The sequence below is a fragment of the Perca fluviatilis genome, chromosome 12 (assembly GCF_010015445.1).
Source record: "Perca fluviatilis chromosome 12, GENO_Pfluv_1.0, whole genome shotgun sequence".
Classification (NCBI taxonomy): domain Eukaryota; kingdom Metazoa; phylum Chordata; class Actinopteri; order Perciformes; family Percidae; genus Perca; species Perca fluviatilis.
The window spans coordinates 18,740,963-18,762,853 of record NC_053123.1 but is presented as its reverse complement, the minus strand read 5'-3'; the positions used below and the strand labels follow the sequence as shown (position 1 = coordinate 18,762,853).

At 38.9% G+C, this 21,891-nt stretch overlaps 1 protein-coding gene across 2 annotated transcripts in view; it reads left to right on the top strand.

Annotated features, from left to right (window-relative positions):
• Positions 1–21,891, top strand: part of gpc6b (glypican 6b) — an 84,607-nt gene that overhangs the window by 26,441 nt on the left and 36,275 nt on the right. For both annotated transcript variants that reach the window (XM_039818677.1, XM_039818678.1), the window contains exons 3-4: positions 6,563–6,954; positions 13,211–13,376. In XM_039818677.1, coding sequence (XP_039674611.1) covers positions 6,563–6,954; positions 13,211–13,376 — 558 coding nt within the window. The remainder of the gene's footprint in view (positions 1–6,562; positions 6,955–13,210; positions 13,377–21,891) is intronic.

Genomic DNA, 21,891 nt, shown 5'->3' with positions numbered 1-21,891 from the left:
ATATTTCAAACCTTTTAAACAAATAAAAAACTGAAATATTGGGCGTGCAAAATTATTCAGCCCCCTTAAGTTAATACTTTGCGGCGCCACCCTTTGCTGCGATTACAGCTGTAAGTCGCTTGGGGTATGTCTCTATCAGTTTTGCACATCAAGAGACTGACATTTTTGCCCATTCCTCCTTGCAAAACAGCTCGAGCTCATGTGAGTGTTGGATGGCGTTTGTCGAACAGCAGTTTTCAGTTCTTTCCACAGATTCTCGATTGGATTCAGGTCTGGACTTTGACTTGGCCATTCTAACACCTGGATATGTTTATTTGTGAACCATTCCATTGTAGATTTTGCTTTATGTTTTGGATCATTGTCTTGTTGGAAGACAAAACTCCGGTCCCAGTCTCAGGTCTTTTGCAGACTCCATCAGGGTTTTCTTCCAGAATGGTTCCTGTATTTGGCTCCATCCATCTTCCCATCAATTTTAACCATCTTCCCTGTCCCTGCTGAAGAAAAGCAGGCCCAAACCATGATGCTGCCACCACCATGTTTGACAGTGGGGATGGTGTGTTAAGGGTGATGAGCTGTGTTGCTTTTACGCCAAACATAACGTTTTGCATTGTTGCCAAAAGTTCGATTTTGGTTTCATCTGACCACAGCACCTTCTTCCACATGTTTGGTGTGTCTCCCAGGTGGCTTTTGGCAAACTTTGAACGACACTTTTTATGGATATCTTTAAGAAATGGCTTTCTTCTTGCCACTCTTCCATAAAGGCCAGATTTGTGCAGTATACGACTGATTGTTGTCCTATGGACAGAGTCTCCCGCCTCAGCTGTAGATCTCTGCAGTTCATCCAGAGTGATCATGGGCCTCTTGGCTGCATCTCTGATCAGTCTTCTCATTGTATGAGCTGAAAGTTTAGAGGGACGGCCGGGTCTTCATAGATTTGTAGTGGTCTGATACTCCTTCCATTTCAATATATTATCGCTTGACAGTGCTCCTTGGGATGTTTAAAGCTTGGGAAATCTTTTTGTATCCAAATCCGGCTTTAAACTTCCCACAACAGTATCTCGGACCTGCCTGGTGTGTTCCTTGTTCTTCATGATGCTCTCTGCGCTTTTACACGGACCTCTGAGACTATCACAGAGCAGGTGCATTTATAACGGAGACTTGATTACACACAGCTGGATTCTATTTATCATCATTAGTCATTTAGGTCAACATTGGATCATTCAGAGATCCTCACTGAACTCTGGAGAGAGTTTGCTGCACTGAAAGTTAAGGGGGCTAAATAATTTTGCACGCCAACTTTTTCAGTTTTTATTTGTTAAAAAGTTTGAAATAGCCAATGAATTTCGTTCCACTTCATAATTGGGACCCACTTGTTGTTGATTCTTCACAAAAAATTACAGTTTTATATCTTTATGTTTGAGGCCTGAAATGTGGCAAAAGGTCGAAACGTTCAAGGGGGCCGAATACTTTCGCAAGGCACTGTGTGTATGTATGTATGTATGTATGTGTGTGTGTGTGTGTGTGTGTGTGTGTGTGTGTGTGTGTGTGTGTGTGTGTATATGTATATGTGCACAGATGTCGAATGTGGACCAGGGAGAATGTAGTCCAAGAATGCCACAGTTTCCTCACCACACTTTTTTTTTTTATCATAAATTGTTATTAATCAACTGAAGAAAAGTGAATTGTGGTGGGAGACCAACCCTTTTAATCTTCCTATATTGTGGCAGGTTACAGTTCAGGAGACTTTGTAGTAACTAATTCTCCAGGCCACTTCCCATGAGGCTCCTCACAGTAGATGTCTTCCCATCCACAGCTCCCTCGGTTGGTTATGTGCTCCATAGACTCTATTGTTTCCAAAAACAGTGATCTGCTTATAAATAAAAAAGCATGCAACTTGCCTTCTTTTCTATCATCTAGCTCATATGTTTAAAATAGGAGCATTCTGTTTCAAGATTGTTGGAATTGAGACTACTACTGACATCTCTGACATCTAGGGGAGCATCCCTCACCAGGTTTCTGTGAGAGCAAGCAGCTGTGGAAGCACGGAAACACATGCTTTCTCTTTCTCACAGAGAGAATGGCTCTGCACAGGTCTGTTTGAGCCAAACTGAGGTTTCTTAGAGAAATGTAATAAACTCTGCAAGTTGGGAGTATTCAGATCACACATGTCCAGCATTTCAGCATCATTATCCTCTGTTTGCAGCTCTCTCAGCCATTCATTTGGACATACCTCTTAATTACTAAGATGTGTAGATTTATGTAAGCTTTCCTGACAATTTTCACAAAATTTGTTATTGTAAAATACGATCCCTCTTATGACTTTCCCCTAATTAGATTAAGCTGTCTGTTTTTTTACTAAATATATTAATCATTCAAAATGTAATTATTCGTCATTATCACTCCAAAACAGAGCTTAGAATGATATAAAATATACTGTCCACATAAATACTGCCTTAAAGGGGTGATAGAATGGTTATATATGGTATTTCACGCTGTTCCTTAAGGTCTCTTAATAGGGTATGTAACATTGGTTGGGCTGAAAATGACTCTTTTGCTGGTTTTTTTGGCGCTAATGCTACCCTGTTAAATGGGACTGGATTGAAACGAGAGCTTTTCTGCCTTTATACGGTCTGTTTATGAATATTTCGATGAGATGCACGCTGATTGGTTGAGCTTAGCACACACACACACACACACACACACACACACACACACACACACACACAGAGACACACACACACATTCCCCTCTAGTATTCCGTATCTCCTGAGAGAGCTCCAGCCAGCGTGCAGCGGGGTCTAACAGTCCAGGCAGAAAGTCAGCAATCCGGGCAGGCACTGCGCCGCTGTCATGGCAAACTGTGGAGCTCCTAAACGGCAAAACAGTCGTACTAAATTTGCAATTAGCCATACATTTTTGTAAAACGGCCCATATTTGAGCTTTATATAGTTGATTTCGCGCATAAAAAAGTCTCAGAAGTGAATTTAGTAATGCAACAGCAGATGAACAATGTATAAAATTTCGGAGATTTGCGTGAACGAGATTTAGAAGACTAATTGACCTCAGATCAGTTAGTGGCCTATGTAAATTTTGGGACGTTACAAAGATAGAAGGTAGAGCCAAATGAGAAGGAGTTGAGAAGTTGATGTCAACTTTTAGCTTTGTTCAGATTTCCCTGTTTTCAGAGGCAGTTTCAAATTGTGAGATTTGCAGAGGAAAGAGGTGTCAATGGGTTTTTGAGGTTCTATTTATGTCTATTTACCCTCCAAACTGTCATTTTTCAACTATGACAGGGTAAAATCGGTTTTGCATTCTATCACCCTTTTAATAACATTGGTTATATTCAATTAATATTTCAGTCACATTGGGCAAAGAACCTAACTGCATTTCTGAAATGCACATTTTTTAAATGAAATTAGTTTTGAAGATGTCATTAATCAGTGTGTATATCGCTCAGCACAACTGACTATTTTCATTAACAACGAGTCTCTGAAGCACAAATCATGCATGGAGCTTTGCATATTTAAAGAAGTGCTCACTGTAGTCTTTAATTTACTATAGTCTTAAGAATTACTTTGACCAACATCACAAGTTATGCGTACTGTATGTGCTACTGAAAGAAAAAGTCCTATCCTCTTAAGATAGAAGGAACATATGTGAAAGAGTAAGGGGCCATCCACACGGAAACGCTTTTTGGTGTAAACGCACGTTTCGCACTGCCTGAAGACGCACTTTTTTGAAACCTGGTCCCAGGGTGAAAAAATTTGAAAACCGCATACTTGCGATGATGTCATCATTACACCCCTCGACCTCTAGCCTTCGACCTCTTATCCCGTGATGGCGTCTCATAACAACAACAATGGCGGACTACATGCTTGTGTTCCTGCTGGAGAAGATATTGAGCCTGTTAGGGTTACTAGGGCTGTTTGGTTTCTTCTTCTACTGTCTGTTTGTATACAGCGCGCAAGCTTTATGCGCCTGCTCCGCCTCCTCTTCTCCATTTTGGTGAATTTCTGTAGCAGAAACAGCTCCACCTATAGGCCTGGAATATGAAGTAGCGTGTTGAGTCATTTACAAATGGATCCGTTTGGACGCAAACATTCTTGAAACGATGCCAGGGAAGACGGGGAAAAAAAGATTGTTTTGGTACGTTTGGATGTAGCCTAAAGCTATTTAATCAGTTCCCCAGAGGACATCTTACAGTTAACACTCACTGGTACCTAATAAGACGTGCTAATGAACAATAATTAATTGTGATAATAATAGAGAAAGCAAGTCTTTAACAAGCATATTGCATGCGATAAATCAGAAGCAGTTTTGGACTGAATAGATTTATGCAGGATTGGAATCTAGCATTTCTCCTGTGGCAAATGTGACCCTAACCCTCCAAGCTAACATGAAGTGAGTTATAGTAGCTGCTGGTTACAGCTAAAAATACATTTGTCTCAATCAGATAATAACATTATGAAATAACCTCCTGCGTGTTCTACCTTGCAGATGAGTCAGTCATATTTTACTTTCTGTTGGTGTGTGCAACATGGACAGCTCTTGTTAGGCTATCTAACCAGATGGGATTTGGTGTGGTATCATGGAGAGTCATACCATTTTGTTTCTATGCTGCTGCCATTTTTAATTTCTCCTGCATTGCTGAGCACTAATGACCACTTCAAATCCATTACAGTTCTGTCAGGGCCATTTCGATAAGTGACTGTAATGTGAATGACTCAGAGGGGCAGAATAGATCTCTTAGTGGATATTTGATCATATGACGAGCTACCGAATTGATTTACAGATGCTAATTCACGCCATGCTGATTGTGAGATATACAAGGGTGGCAGTTACTGTTAAATGCAGAGAAGGGTGGCAGTTACTGTTAAATGCAGAGACGGGATTCATGGTATCAATAGGCCGCATGCTGTTACAGGAACAACCCACACAGCTCATTATTTTTAATTATCCCCACCTTTTTATTGTTTGACTGCTGGCTTTGTTCACACCTTCACTGCTCTTATCACTAGGCCCTTGTACAGTGAAATTAGAGACTTTGAAGCTGCACTAATTCATTTTTCTATATTAACAATGGCTGAAATGACAATGTGTGATGTGAAAGGTGTTGCTCGAGTGACCAAACAACAGAGAATTACAGCCTCAACTCCCCAAAGTCTTTTAGAGTCTCTCAGCTTGTTTTGGTTTTGTGGCTCACAACTTTACTGTTGTGATTCACTCTCTCTGTTCTAATCAATCCTTTTCCAGATGCAACAGGTAGCTGTTTCCAATGACAAATCTCTGACAAACACACTGTATATACATATACTGTACGTGCCCAGCTAATGGCAGACAGACAAAGTTAACGACTGGCTGGTGTACATAGTGCAGCATTTAGCATTTTACATTAGGACTTGGCAGAGACCAAAACAGAATGGAAAGGAAAGTAAATATTGGACTAAAATTTGTGTCCAGAAACACGATTCCAATTAAATGCTTATCTCTCTGGTACATGTGTAAATAGGTGACTGTTTGCTAACATGTTCACCATATCAACATTATGAGGTGATTATATGTCAATATTGTATTTACAGCTTTCCGCTGATTCCAAGTGGCAAAATGAATTCTGCTTAAACGCTTTGGATGGGACATTATTGCCCTATAAATGACAATAACTGAGGAATATAACATACTTTCTGTCACCTCCATCACCCTTTATGACACTGGAGTCTCCTCTGTCTAGTCTGAATCTATTTCACTTTGCAGTTAAATGTGCAGAGTTTTGAAACCTATTTAAATTTTAATTTTGGTCCTTGAACGCCAGGACTATCATTATGGATAGCAGATGGTCAGAAATATTATCATATCTTTCCAATTTGTGGTGAGTCATAGAGGTCATGAGGTAAACAACAAGTGGTGTCTAAAAAGGAGAATGCAGAAAGGCTGCAAACCTTACAGACAAACTATTGTGGAATCATAATCATATTGAAGGACCATGTATTGCACTTCACCTGACAGCCTTATGCTTCCAGCATATGGAGCAATACTCCAGTGCAAATCTGTGAATAGGATATCATTCAGCAATATATAGCCTTTCTATCAAGGTACAGAAATGTATTTGGGGTTTACAGGCGATATATGGACAATATAGACCTCATGCACTGCAAACACAGAACTTATTGCTTTCCAGAAATATATATGAGGAAGGCTCCCATTGCAATGACAAAAGTAGTTTACTGAAGATAAAAATTAACAAAGATTTGACGTTTCTTCAAAATGAAATCAACATCAGAAGCCCTAATTCATTTGCCATTTTAGTATTTTTTGGTTGCCGATGTTTTTGCCGTCGGTGTCGCAATCAAGCAGAGTTTTTTTGCTGCATTCTATCTTGCAATCGGACACCGTTAATGTAATTTTGCTGCATGTCTATTTTAATCACAAATTAAAGAAGGGTTCCCATCAAGCCATATCTACAGTATGTTTTCCATGTAATGTATAGTATAACCTATACCAACACAGTCACACGTGAAATAAAATCAGACAATAAGTAACACTCTTTCTTTTCTTCTTAACCCAGAATTCTTCCTGGAGCTATTGGAGAACACAGAGAGGTCCCTTAATGAGATGTTTGTGAGGACTTATGGCAAGCCTTACATGCAAAACTCAGAGGTCTTTGAGAACCTGTTTGCAGAGCTGAAGCGCTATTACACAGGAGGAAATGTTAACCTGGAGGAAATGCTAAATGACTTTTGGTCGCGGCTGTTGGAGCGTATGTTCACACTGCTCAACTCCCAGTACGTCATCACTGAGGACTATCTGGAGTGTATCAGTAAGTACACCGACGAGCTCAAGCCCTTTGGAGACGTGCCCAGGAAGCTCAAGGCTCAGGTTACCCGGGCATTCATCGCTGCACGCACATTTGTCCAAGGGCTCTCTGTTGGCCGGGAGGTGGCCCAGAGAGTGTCTAAGGTAACAGTGCTCACCACTTTAGTAAAATTTAACTGGATTATAAAACACTCAATCAACTGCATGCTTCTGTCATTTCAACTTAAAACAAAACCATATTTCATTTGATTGCTCTCATTGCTCATTCTGATGGAAAAAGATTTAGTATTTTTTTTTTTTTAAGATCATGTTTTGGGGCATTTTAGGCCTTTAATTCCACATGACAGATGAAGACATGAAAGGGGAGAGAGAATGGGAATGACATGCAGCAAAGGGCCGCAGGACGGAGTCGAACCCGTGGCCACTGCGTCGAGGAGTAAACCTCTATATATGTGCACCTGGTCTACCAACTGAGCTAACCTGGCCGCAAAGATTCAGCTGAAATTGAGACTTGCTGTGTATCTACACAGATTTTCAAAAGGTCTTGTTTAGTGTTTTTGCAACAAGCACATATTTCCCCCTGTTTTTTTCCACTGCAAACAAGTTTCTCCCAGATACTTTTCTGACTAATGTGTGCTCTCTTGGTGCATGTCTTCAGGAGGTTTGGAGCTTGAGGCAGCTTGTTCAGGTGCTGTCTATAACACAGTGTTGAAGGGTATGTGGATTGCTCAGGAGAAATGCCCAGACAATGAAAAATAAGACAAAAGACATGTTGTGCCATCACTGTTTATTGCTCTATTTCCTAGTATGTGTTTACCCAGTCTACAGAAGCCATTAATCATGCTGTAGCCTTAGTATTCTGTTTGATGCGATGTAATCTTAATGCAGCTTCTGCCGTATATCACACTGCTCTGGGAGTGTGTGTAGTTTAGATCATGTATAAAGTAAGATTAAAGGAAAAGCAAGAGGCTAAGGCTTGGATTTAGTCACACTCCACAACAACAGGGCTCTTTCTACACGCCTTCTTGTGGGCTGAGAGAAGCACTGATAAGCACTATGCTGCAAATCCCCAACCACCCTGGTTTCTTTTCACTACTGTATTGATATCAGTTAGACTGGATTATCAACACTATTATGAATATTTATAGACCTGCTGTACAGTATATAAACAGAAGGCAGGGTGAAAATATAGTAACCCTCAATCACCAGAGACCGAGAGGAAGACACTAAGGAAAAGACACTACTTTTATCTGAGACATCCAAAATTAGTTTTCTTGTAGCCCCACCATGGTGCACTCATTGAACTTTAAACATGTTCCCTTCACTGCATGTATCAGTTCCCCCTTGCCAGTAGTAGTGGTAAGGCTCATTTAGGAGCAGCTACAGAGGATGTGTTGTTAGTATGAGTTTACTGAGTTACACTCTGCATTTCTCATAAGCCAGCATGTCCCAGCGTCACCTCTTGACATTTCAGTGGGACCTGAGATCCAGGTCATGTGTCTGGGACTGCAGCCCTTTGATCCCCAGGGTATAAACTCATCATGAGGGATTGGGTGTAAGCATAATGAAATAAGACACCCTGCTAGAGGTGTCTGTTGGACAGCACCTCTAAGATGTGACATCCATGCTTAATGCTGCTGGGATATATATTGAATTAAAGTAGATGATGTAGTACTTTATTGCTTTTCACAGCTTAAGAGACAAAAAACAAAACCCGGCGCAGCTTTGAGGAAGCTGTATTTGGACTCTGCATCTCATAAGCAAAGCTCATACTTATCCCAGATCATTACCCAAAGTTCATCTGTTTCTGCTTATCTGAAGTGATTCAAATCATATAATCATCGTTCTAGTTATTACTACTTAAAATATTTTCAACTTTGCTATCTGAATGCACTCACTGTAGTAAGGTGCCAATGAATTTGACAGAAGCAAAGGTGTAAGGAATGTGGCAACATTGTGCTCTCTTTTCATTAAAGTCACAGTGACCGTTAATGGGCTGAATCAACGTTGTAAAATGGAAATATTATGATATTTCACAGTATGTTGCCAGTGTATATTCCTAAGTGAACCATTGCCACAGGAGGGTTCCTTCACTCTATTAGTCACTTATTTGCATTTCTATTTCCATACAGTACAATGGAACATATTTATTGATTTCATTCACTTCTATTGTTACTAGTGTTGGTTATTATTATTTTGAAGGTTTTTGGAACTCACAATGTGCAGGAATTTGACACTCTTCACTGTGTTTGTATAGAGTTATTAAAGTGTGGAAGATTTATTTATTATTATATATAAAATATTAAAATTATTTTATCATTTAAAATACCAATATATCACTAAAGAATGTGATGATTCATAATGAATGCTAATAGTAACACCAATGATTATTTCTCCTCATGACCTCTAAGTCAGCTGAGAACTGTCTCCTGTCTATTTTGTAAGGTTGCCCTACCCCTGTGTCAGGTGTGATAGATGTTGACAGGAGCATTTCTATAATATTCTGTGTCAAGTTAATATGTGACATGTCACACCAGTTGTCGGTGAGGTGATGTGTGAGGGTTGTCTGTTATTCAGGGCGGGTGTGTTTGAGCCTTCCTCAAAGCCTGACTCTGGAGCTACAAAAATACCTCCAGTCCTCTCTTTATGATACTAAGCACTGGGCTGAGAAAGAGGTAGGGGTTCAGGCACATCACACATTAACACATATGACTAAGCTGAGGTCATTTCTCTTTTTTGCAGACCTAGAGAAGGTCCTCCATGTTTTTAACTCCTCCAGGCTTGATTGTAACTGTAACTCATTTTATTCTGATCTTACCAGGCAAAATATCCACCGGCTAAGACAAAATGAATTTTATCACATTCAAAGAGAATTGTCCGTAATAAACCAATCTTTGCTGCACCACACTTACCTGTCAATACAATATAACAATAATGTTACAATCATTGATTTGTTAAGATTTTATTGTTTGGTTTTAAAAGCTTTGCTTGGCTCCTGCTCTGTGATCAGCTCATTCCCCACAGGTCTGATCACAGCTTCAGCTCTTGTGGCAAAGCTCTTTCAGACTTTTAGTGGGTCCAAAATCTCTGTTTGTTACAGAACTTGTTGTCCGGGCTCCACATACATTTCTTTTTTTTGGAATTGGAATTTTTTTTGTCATCCCACTTTTATTGTACTTGCTTTTTTAACCATCCATTGCTGTATTATCCCTGTTTTACTAAAAATTACGTTGCAGCATTGTTTTAAGAAGTGTTTTTATAGATAAACAACGTATTAAAGTCAGATGCCACTGTCAGAATGAAACCTTCTGCGAAGTGTAAATTCACTTTACTTGTCAATTTCCTTTCACTTGACATAGTAAATGCTTTAACAACTTACTTGCAACAATATAACTATTTACTTAAAGTGCTCATATTATGCTTTTTTGCTTTTCACTGTCCTTTATAGTGTTATATATCTTTTCTGTGCATGTTATAGGTTTACAAAGTGAAAAAGCCCAAAGTCCACCCCAAAGGGACTTACCATCTCCGACAGAAAACACTGTTCACAAACAGCTCCAAACACCTCTTATGTAGTCCAGCCTTTACTTCCGTGACAAACGTGCATCACTTTGTAACACACGTTATAATGCTCGCCTAGCTGCTAGCATGGCACGCCTTCATACTCTGCTTCTGACTGGCTTGTAGTCCTTACCTAGCTACTGTGTGACTCCCAACAAAGATGGAACAGAAGTGTGATGCCTCACTCTGTAGCTAAAACAGAGAGCTCAACACACAGGGTGAAAAGAGGAGCTGCAGTAATGTGCAGTACAACAAATATGTTTTTTTTGAAAATTAAACAATGTAAACCTATTCTGATATAACCTCTAAATAAAATTATGAACCTGAAAATGAGCATAATCTGAGCACTTAAAATAATTAGATATAAAGCAGTACAGATAAAGATCTTGAGAATAGCAGGTTGTTTTTATAGCATCACTTGTTTTGTGACGTATTGTTCAGCCACAGCAATCGTATTTGGCTGTAGCTAAATCATCTGAAACTTATATCTGCAGCATAGAGGAAAAGAATTGCGACAGTGTAGCCAAATGTCATGACCACAAAGTCCCGTACAAAAACCCTAGCCTATTTATTAATATTTCATATGGTTGCCTTTTTCTATGCTCTGAGAGCCGACCATCGGCTGATTAAATTGTTGCCTAGCAGCAACAATATAACAATACTGTATAGGTTGTTCTGCTTTAAAAGCATAAACTGGAATGGCAGTCTTGTATCCCTGTGTGATAGGGCTAATATTCCACTGAGACAGAAAAATTACATTAATCATACTGCTGCGATAATGCAGTTACATTCAGTTTTAATTTTGTATACTTTGTATGAACTCATTTATTGTCTTTTGTGTGGCTTGAGGTACGTCATCAGGTAAAGAAACCTATGACGTTTGGTGTATATTTTCTATTCAATGTAAACCTATTCGCATAAGGCATAAAATGCGATAGGAATTTCTTCTCTTATGGGTCTTCACATTGCATTCATTTAGCAGAAGCTTTTGCCCAAAGCAACTTACAATGAGTGTGTTCGTCGTCTGTAGAAAAAGCTGGATCTCTTTAAAAATTGTTAGTGCATCCCTTTAAAAAAAATAATTAAAAGAAATACAGCAAGAGTGTCTTCAATGCTACAGTATATGTGCTTAGAGTAACATTTGTGTTTGTTTTATGAAAATTAGACATTAGTATGTGCTTGCATGGCATATATGGGTGTAGTCTGAAAAGTTGGGTTTTCAGCCTGTAAGATACTTACTAAGATGCTTGTTGGTGCTTCATAGAACAGACAAAAGTCCATTAGCTGCGACCCAGGAGCTTTCATTTCAAACATCTTGACAGTGCTCCATTATGCAAGCATTTGAGTGTTAAAGATAATGTTGAGTGCAGCGCGTTCTTAACAAATCTAATAAAATCAGCTTTACTAGGTCACGCAGTCAAGTTTGTATTTGCTATCTGAAACGTCACCATACAAGCTTACACGTGGCAAAACAAACAATCACTGATAAAATGTTGCACTTTAGGACGCACGTAGTCTACACATGTGGCCTGAATGTAATACAGCAGGGCGGCTAATTTAGCCAATGGTTAGCAGTTTCCTGTAGTTTGTTCTCTGGGTATTCCCTCACTATCACAATACCTCCTGAATGAGACAGATGAAAGCCTTTTCTTCTTTATAGCTTGTCCAATCCCTGCTGTTCACAAAAGTCACACCAATTGAGTCAATTTTATTTACAATAAATAGAAGAATTTGTGATTTTAGCTTTACAATTTGTATAACAAATTACAGTCTGTGTTGGAAAACATTTGGAAAGCATCAGTGAGTTGTGTTATGGGTAACTTGCTTTTGGATTAACAGCAACATTCTATAAAATGAATTCAATCATTGCCACAATTGATTGCTAATTATGTTGTTGTTTTTCACCCTCTTCAAATGCATTATGCATTAAATTGTGGCTAATTCATTCATTAAAAATTTGCCCACTAAAATAATAATCCTGTAGTTCGGACCAAAACCACTTGAATGTGCATCCAAGTGTTATATTTATGACTTGTGAACTGCGACACATCTATACAAGGAGCTCTTAAACACATCATAAGTAAGAGATCTGCGTTAGTATTGCTCATATGTCCTGAAATATATTATTTAGTTTCAGTATTTTTAAATCAATTTCTGTAACATAATCCTGTTTTAGAGGTACTTTCAATATCTGTGATAGATTTTTAGGCAAAAACACAAATGCAGGCTCAATTTAAGAGCTTTGAGATCTGTGGTCAGCAAATTGAAAGTCCTATCCTATCCATCCTATCCTTTTTGTATGTGAAATAATGGAAACAAAAAACAGAGAAAGATGAATAAGTGAAATAAAAAATGCTTGACAGCTAACTCTGGCTGATGAGCGGGCAAATGAAAAGTTGTCTTTTATTAATATTTTACATTTAAATGCAGGTTAAATTGTCTGTTAATGTCACCCACTCTGTGATTGACAGTTTTCACAAACATTCAAAAGTCTTTGGTGAGCAGAACATCTCTCTTGTCTCGGCTCTTCTGGCATTTTGGAACGTGCAAACTAAAAACATTTTAATCAAAATAACAAACTGACAATATAATTCGTATAGCTGGTAGTAGACTCTTTTTTGGACTCACTTTAAAATAGCCAAGAATCCTCAATTGTGGTGCGTTCAGTAACATTAAGTAAAAACAAGAAAAATACGTAAATGTAATGTAAATAACAATTATTTAAATCCTCCTTGAATTAATGCAATTACTAAAGGACAGAATGAAATTCAAATTATGATGGGTTTTGAAGGAACTGTCCAGGTGCTAATGACTGCCGTCACACTCTGTGTTCTTGCAGGTAAGCAGCAGTCCAGCATGTATTCGAGCCCTGACCAAGATGCTGTACTGCCCCTTTTGTCAGGGCATGCCGGCAGTTAAACCCTGTAAAAACTACTGCCTGAATGTCGTGAAGGGCTGTTTGGCCAATCAAGCTGATCTGGATCCAGAGTGGAACCTGTACATTGGTAAGTCTTTTCAAGTGTCACTCCAGCCGTTTTTCACCTGGGTCCCATCAGACCAATTAGATATTTTTATATGTATTCATGCCTTGGTGTATGGCTCTACAAAATGGCCAAATGGGTCTAATGGATGTGGTAGATATGGGGGAAAAACACATCATATTAGCACTCGCAATAATGACACATTTGTAGAATACATTTTCACATTCACCGTTGTGTCATAGCTGCAACAATGTGTTGCTTAACACAGTGTTGCATGGTAAAAAAAAAAGCTGTCAATGAGCTAAAAACAGTTTAAAGCATAAACTGAAAGCTGCAGACTGGAGTATTGCTTGAGTGAGATTGGCAATAACTGCAAGCAACCCTTTACACTACAGGGAGTAACTGGATTCAATTTATTATCACAAATATTGCTTAATGTGGCTTTACACCTTTTGTCTGCTAAGCTCATGAAAGAGTAAACACCTTAGTGTTTAAACTTTAATTATTTGGCACTTTGAGGCTGATGTTTTATGGTCACAAAGAAAGGCTGGTAAACAGCAAGTCCTCCAAACTATACAATAATATAGATACTATACCCTCTAATACCACCCACAAAAGCATTTCTTTGTTTGACCCATCCACCACCACATCCTGCCTCCTTACACGGAATTTGGTGCTCCTATACTTCGATACCTTACTTTCTGTTTTGCTCCCATCATAATTACTACGTCCACTACAGGGCACCGTCACTAAAAACGTAAAAATGAGTCGTAAATGCTGCTTGAACAAACAACTTAAGCAGGTGTTTTTCAGGGGAGGATAGTCTTAACTGTTAAAACTAATGGTGAAACAGAATTTATAGCACTGAAAAACTTTCAGCAGAATACATTTAACAAATAGGTATGGAGTTGCTCATAGGATATTAATTATAATGGCCTTTCTTTTCTTCCATAATTTTGGGTGTTTTTTGGGGGGCCAAAGCAAGCTGAATGTTGGCAACTATAGTAAAGCATTTTACACTGGTTTTGTTCAAAATGGACTGATATGATAAATAAAATGTAAAAACATCGCTCAGGTGAAAATGTTAACCTTGTAAGTCTGCAAGATTACAGAAATAGGTGTGTTATGATGTTTAGTTTGACTTTCTATTTTAAGAGAGGTTACAGCTGGTGCTGTGTTGTTATCATGTTTTGACAACATCTGTTCCATTGACACACAATGGGCTCTCGGATAAGAGGCTGCTTTATTTGTCATTCTTCTATTAGCGTTTTCTTGCATGAAAAGATTTTATTCATGGGAGTCCGCTCTCCTGCTGGGCTAAATGGGGACTTGTAATAGGGCAGAAGTGCACAGCGGGGAGTGTTAGGTTTTGTGAGGAGAAGTTCAGTGGGAACTTGTTCAGCTCAGAGACAAAAAGTACAAAGATGAATGTAATATTTATATATTTATTTAATATATCATAGAATGCCTAACACAGATGAATCCCGCTGTCATTTAGATAAGCTCATCCTGTAGGATTGAACTAAAATAGTGAGAATGTGACTAGGCTGCAGGAAAAGGAGCTCCCAGCACTGAAATTGCAGAAAATAAGAGTGGGAGTTTTTAGCAGAATTAAAGATACATTAAAATGAAAACTTTCTGGGGGCTGTTTCACAAAAGCAGAATTTATAAATCCAGGATAACCAGTTGAGCGAGGCTTGACCTAGTCTAATCTGTGCATCCTGGCTTGGTGCGTTTCACGAAGGCCAAGCCAGGTTGAGGAGGAGGGACTAGGTCGAGCCAGGATGAAGTAATTTGGATATATGCGCGTTCACGGCTTTCTTTAACAGACCGCAAGATCGATCACAGATTTACTGATGCTAAAATGAAGAATACGCATTGTTCCTACTTTATATAGTACAGAGTGAGCAGCAGCTTCTTGTGGAAGTATGATAACGTGAAACACATTATTTGTAAAAAAGAAACACGGCCTCTGTAATGAAACGGCAAAAGAAAGCGTGGCAGACGATCGCGGACAGACTGAATGCGTAAGTAGCCTAAACATATACATTTACTGACCACGGCTCTGAATTGAATGGCCATAATCATACCATTCAAGGATTAGGCTATCATTTGCACACTCTGAGAGTCCTGGCATCCGGTTGCCTTCAAACTCGTCCATGCTTCCTGTTTCTCCATGGTAACTTAGGCGCCTCTGCTTTTGTGAAACCGAGTCAAGGCTAAATTGAGCCAGGATAACTGGGAAATCCTGGCTTAATCCCTTATCTTGGTTTTGTGAAATAGCCCCCTGGTGCTGTATCCATGTTTCACTGGCTTTGTTACATCTTGTTCCTATAATGTATATATTTTAATATATGACCAAAAGAAGAAGACATACTTCATTGATCCCCAATGGGGTAATTGCATTTTTACACTCTGTTGATATTACACAGAAAAGACACACACATGCACATTAGGACCTATACATGCATTAATGGAGTGATGTCAGAGTGGGGGGGATGCCCATGAAATGCGCCCCGAGCAGTTGGGGGTCTGAGCTACCGCTCCCAAAAAGCATGTCTGGGCATTTATATTTCAAAATCCATCTTTTCTCTTTTTAATGCCACATCCGACATACTAGAGTGTTTACTGTATCCAGTCAAACGTGATATAGAGGCAACTAGCTAAGCCCTCCCATCATATAAAACCAAGTGTGGAGTTTGTTGGCTGTGCAGAGAGAGGTATGTGTTTACATGTCAGTTGGTAAAAGCTTAAATCTTTACATTTCCAGAAGAGCGTATTTAAGATCTAATTTATTTATTTCCTCTCATCCGCCTCCTGATCTAACATCACTGGTTGAGGATTCTCCAAAAACAAATTCTTGCAAGTCATGCTCACTTTTGAGTGATTAAAAACCCTGAAAGATTTGATCAAATCCCTCTCGAAATTATTCCCTTGCTCACATACTCTGTTTCACTCTGAAATATGTCACATAACAGAAGCTAATGCAAAGACCTTAGACATTTGTCTAACTTTGTTTCTCTGGGACTTAAGGCTAAGACGTAAGACTCACAGAAGCAGAGGCCTCATACTGTATCCGCTTATCAAGACTGTGTTAGCAAACAAACGGCTACTTACCTATCCAGCAGATTCTGAGCACTTGATGAATGTACCTCCAGTATCCTCTCTCCTTTTTAGCTTGTGTTTGTTTCTCTTTTTTTTCCTTTTCTTTTTTTTTTTTTGGGGCTTCCTTGATGTTTGGCCCTCCTCACCAGTCCCTCGCTGTCTTTGGCACTCTGCCATTTTACGTTGGGCATGTAGTGTACAACCAGCTTGTGCAAGCTTGTGACCTTGGAGCGCCTGCATAAAGTTTTGTGCCCGTCTTTGTGAGAGCCACTGGGACTGTTTGGACCAGCGGACCAAAACAATGACCAGCTCAAAGAGGGTAAAAGCCGCAAAGAGCTTCAGGGTGGAGGGTTGATCAGCTGGATCAGCAGCATTAGCAACATTTTCCCATTACAGAGTCATTTGATTCAGGGTTCTTATCACAACCATCTCAATGGAGCTTTGACATATACTGTATTTGATGTAGAATGAGTTTCAACAGCAACGACCACAACAGAGATGTCTGTAAAAGTGCATAATGAAAAATAAAAACAAATTGTTTATTTTCTCAGTGAATAAAAAAGCATGTGACTTGTTTTAGTCTTCATTTTGTTAGTAATCAAGAAGGTCAGGGGTATTTTTGCTTCTTTTGCAAAGCACTTGAAAACAACCATTTTAACAGATTACTGTGATGATATGATACATGATGTACTCTACCTCCATTCATGCTGTCTAACAGTTTATTTCTGAGACTATACATTGCATGACAGGAAGGAAAGAGAGCAACATCTGTGGGTGTTTGCTGTCAATGCATGCACTGATATCGATATGGAAGCAGATCTGTTTGAATGATCTATGCTGGCCTGAATGTCTGTTTTCAACAAGCACAGGGCAAAGCAGCTGCAGTGTGGAAGGATAAAGGACAAGTTGTTTGGGAACTTTCTTCTAAAAGCAGGGGTGTAGTGGAGTGTAAACACACATTATCCCAGTTAATATTCCTTTAGTGTTATCGTTCAGGAGGTTTTTTACCAGGAGCTGAATTATACACTCCAACTGGTAAAACCGGTAAAAACACTGAATAAAGCATTTTCACGTTGTAAATTAGTTTCTCTGATGCTGTTTGGCTCATTGCCGCTAACGTTAGCTCAGCTTGTTTCTCTAAAAACTTAAGATCCAGACGTTCAGGACCAGAGATCTCCTCCTCCTCCCCAGTAATGTAGAAAATCGATTGCTAAGAACCACCTGTCACAGATTACATTCAACAAGCAATCAACAAAGTAAATGGGGCCCCATCAGAAGTTGCATTGATATCCCTAAATGACAGTTTCAATCGGCCCAACAGCTGTTAAATTTACCTGTACGTCTGTATGTCTGTACTATAATGTTAATATATTTATCCTCTTCAGTGTCGTCAACCAAGTGTATTTCAATCTAACTAAAAGGGTTCTACATTTACTCCACTAAAAAGGAATATAATTCCGACACGGCTCAACTTGAATTTGACAATTTTACATTTTTGCCATTAACCGTTGTGCAGCAGCCATTTGTCTTCATCAGGACTCTTGTCAATTGGATTATTGTTCCTCAGTGTAGATTAAATGGCAGTTCTATATCTTTTGGCTCTGACATTTCATGCTCATTATAGGTCGAAAGATTTTTAATTAGCTAAGGTCTAACCACAAAAAAGGTATTGACTTGGCTTGTGGTGTTAAATTGTCAGAATGTGTCGTTATCTTACATACAAGCAAATGATTATTACTCCGACATTAGTGTTAGTCTTCTTGCCGTTATTTACATGGTGCGATCAAAGAAAAATGGGTCATATCAGCTCACTGAAAAAGAATAAGAAGCTTTGGCTCGAGGGCTCAAAGAGAAATTGGGAGAAATACCTGAGAGTCCTGACACAGAGCCAGTACAGACTTGAAGCTAAGATTTTGATTCCTGTTGCTTCCATTCAGACCAACATCATATACCTGCTCCACTGACCAGAGAAGACAAGATATTGGGGAGTGAAAACTAATCCAACCAAAGAGTGACAAATCCTTTAAACCTAGAGGCTGTGCCCATGATAGCAATGATTTTCCCCCAACACCTTCTCACTGAATGACTCACAGGAAATAACACCATCTGATTAAATGATTCCCAACTTGTGACAGAACTTCACATTAACAAAGGTCTCACCTTAATTTATCTATAAATCCATAATGTGTGGCACTGAAGAGACGAGCTGAAACAGATGTTTGAAGGGCAGCTGCACTGCTAAATACTCCTCCCACTTGAATTAATTTGCTGTATCTATACAGCATTTTTATAGAAAGAAAAAAAAATGTTTCAAGTTTCTCATTTGGACATATGGATGACTTTCTTTTTTTCATTTGTTGTTGAGGCCAGTGTACAATAAATTATGGAAAAATTGCCATCCTAAATCACATCTTTCCCCTGTATTTGTATTCATGTGATATACAGTATGCAACCGCATCTCGGTGAGGGAATCTTTAATGTATCCACTAACAACCTCAAATCAGTCCTTGTGCATATTATGCTTATTTTACTTGCCCCTGAGCAAGAGATTAATTAGACAAGCAAATCAGATATGACCAAGAAATTTCATTTAAAACATGAGCTGACTCTAGGCTCCAAAAGGCAAATGTCAATTGTACATACACTTGTCACACATTGTCATTTTAGATTCATTTTGAAAGGTGCTGTTCCTGGAACTAATACCGCTTTAGTTCCAGAGGGTCATGTCATTATTAATATTGATGTAAAACATTTTTGCTCAGTAGTGTTACTAAATATGTGTTCATGCAGCAGCTATAATGATATCTCTAGTTGTAGGAAACATAAGTTAAACAGAGCTAGAAAGTCAGGCTATTGTGTATATTTCTGCCTAAATAATACACTGAATAAATCAAATCTGAATAAATCATACAGTAGATTAAATGGGCTCTGCTGAGTAGTCAGTCTCTAATCCATTTGTTCCCACTGGAGAACAAATCCTTGCTGACCTCTCCCCATGCTGCGTCTGAAGACGACACTTGCTCTGGGCATTCATTATGGAACCAGATACTAATTAAAGAATGTTCATAAGCAATATATTATTTTCCCTTTTAATCGCAAACACCAACATTTTGAAATTCATTTATAATAAATACTACGTTGCTTATCATCATAAACCTGCATTAAAAAAAAACAGTACATGTGTGCAATTTGATGATTTTAGGAGTGGGATTAGATTTTAATTACATGAATTAACTGAAGCATGGAGCATCTGATGAAAAGCTGTCAGTCTGTTCACCACACCTGAGAACTCCATACTGAACATAATCAGGACCAACACATCAAGTCCTCTGGGATATATAGAGCATTACGCTTTCTGCATAAATCCCTGGATATCTGTTTTAAGATGATCACTTTGACAGTGTTTACTTGTCTTTGTGTTGTTAAAAAACTCTTCTGGTTGGGTTCTTTTTGTTGAACAATGTTCTGAGGCAGGCTGTTTTTAACCATTGTTATTTATCAGGCTGTCTGCACAAATGTCTTCTTCATCTCTTTTAAATATCAGTCACATGCTGTGGTGATACATATTGTCCCCTGCAATTTACACCCCGCCTCGTGTCATTAACTTTTTTTTTGTGTGGACAGGTAGTTGACACCTGTGATGGAACTTTTCCTCCCCACCTTCACAGTATTCTCAGTGACACTCACGATTGGTTTAACGTCATTCTTCAGTGAACTGGTTGACTTTGCCACAGCTGTATTTGTAATCTTGTGGCACTGGTGTTTACAGACTGTTACCGTTCTCCCCGGAGAGACATGTTAACACATTGGAAGTGATCTGCATCAATTCTATCTGCTCATTTCTTTTAAATTAGGTAATTTGTTTCACTTGGTAACTGGAGCCAGCCACAACGTCACTGTTTATGAAAATTCAAGCCAGCAACATATCCTCATCTTTGTGAGAAAATGCCCCATGAATAAAACATTGAGTGGCAAAACACACTGAGTGGAGAGCTTATGGCTGAAAGTCAGACCACAAACATTTTACACTTAACCATAATTTAGGCAAGCTAATACACCTTTCACACCTACACAGTGAAGCGGGTTAAACATGCGTTGCCAGCTAATCTAAATAGGTCAACTCATGTCACCTAATCTGGCGTAGTGACCCTCCTCCAACCAAGTTTGAATGTGGTTCAGAGAATACTATTAAAGTGCTCATATTATGCTCATTTTCAGGTTTATAATTGTATTTAGAGGTTATATCAGAATAGGTTTACATGGTTTAATTTTCAAAAACTACTACTTACTGCACATTGCTGCAGCTCCTCTTTGCACCCTGTGTTAAGCTCTCTGTTTTAGCTACCGAGTGAGGCATCACACTTCTATTCCATCTTTGTTGGGAGTCGCACATGCACAGTAGCTAGGTAAGGACAACTAGCCAGTCAGAAGCAGAGTATGAGGGCGTGCCATGCTAGCAGCTAGGCGAGCATTATAACGTGTGTTACAAAGTGACGCACGTTCGTCACAGAAGTAAAGGCTGGACTACCATAGAGGTGATTGGAGCAGTTTTTAAACAGTGTTTTCTGTTGGAGATGGTAAGTCCCTTTGGGGTGGACTTTGGACTTTTTCACCTATAACGTGCACAAAAAAGATATAACACAATAAAGGAAAGGGAAAAAGCCAAAAAGCATAATATGAGAACTTTAACCATATTAATTTAATTTAGTGTTATTAATATTTAACATAGATTTAACGAACTATCCAACTGATCTGACAAAGGAAGAAAGAGACAGAGAGCACATGAGTGGGCGAAAGAGAGAGCAAGTGCATTGAAAAAGCTAAAACGTATCTCTATCTGGTACCTATGCAATATAGTTGTACGTATTGAATTATAGTTAAAGGCTTGAGTGTTTGAACGGTAACAGCCACCGATTAACCTATGACAGCAGTCTCCTGTTAAATAACCAGTGGTGTAGGAAGTATTAAGATGCTTTATATAAGTGAAAATACTAAAAATGTAAAAAAAATTCAGTTACTTCTGTCTTTATTTTGACTATTGTCTAGCAAGTGGTCACTGATTTGTCTAGAATCAGCCGCTCTGCTTTGTTCATCCTGCATTCTGTATCATCATAAATTTATTAGATGGCCTTCAAGAAAAAGGGAGACAGAAAGCTGCATGCATCTAATCTGTGCCTTATAACACATCTGATTGTGCAATCAGTGCTACAGGGGATTTAAAACCAGAGAGCTTGAACTGTCAGAAGCAGCAACGATTCAACCAAAGGTCTTCTATATTTAGTTTGCATTAAATCTGTTTAACTCCAAAGGTGTGGGTGAAGTGGCTTTTAGGCACTGCTGTTCTACTGTATATCACTGCTGTTCAAATGCATCTATCCTGGATAGGAATTCAGACCTCAAACAGGAAGGAAAAACACGAAGAGAACAGAGGATG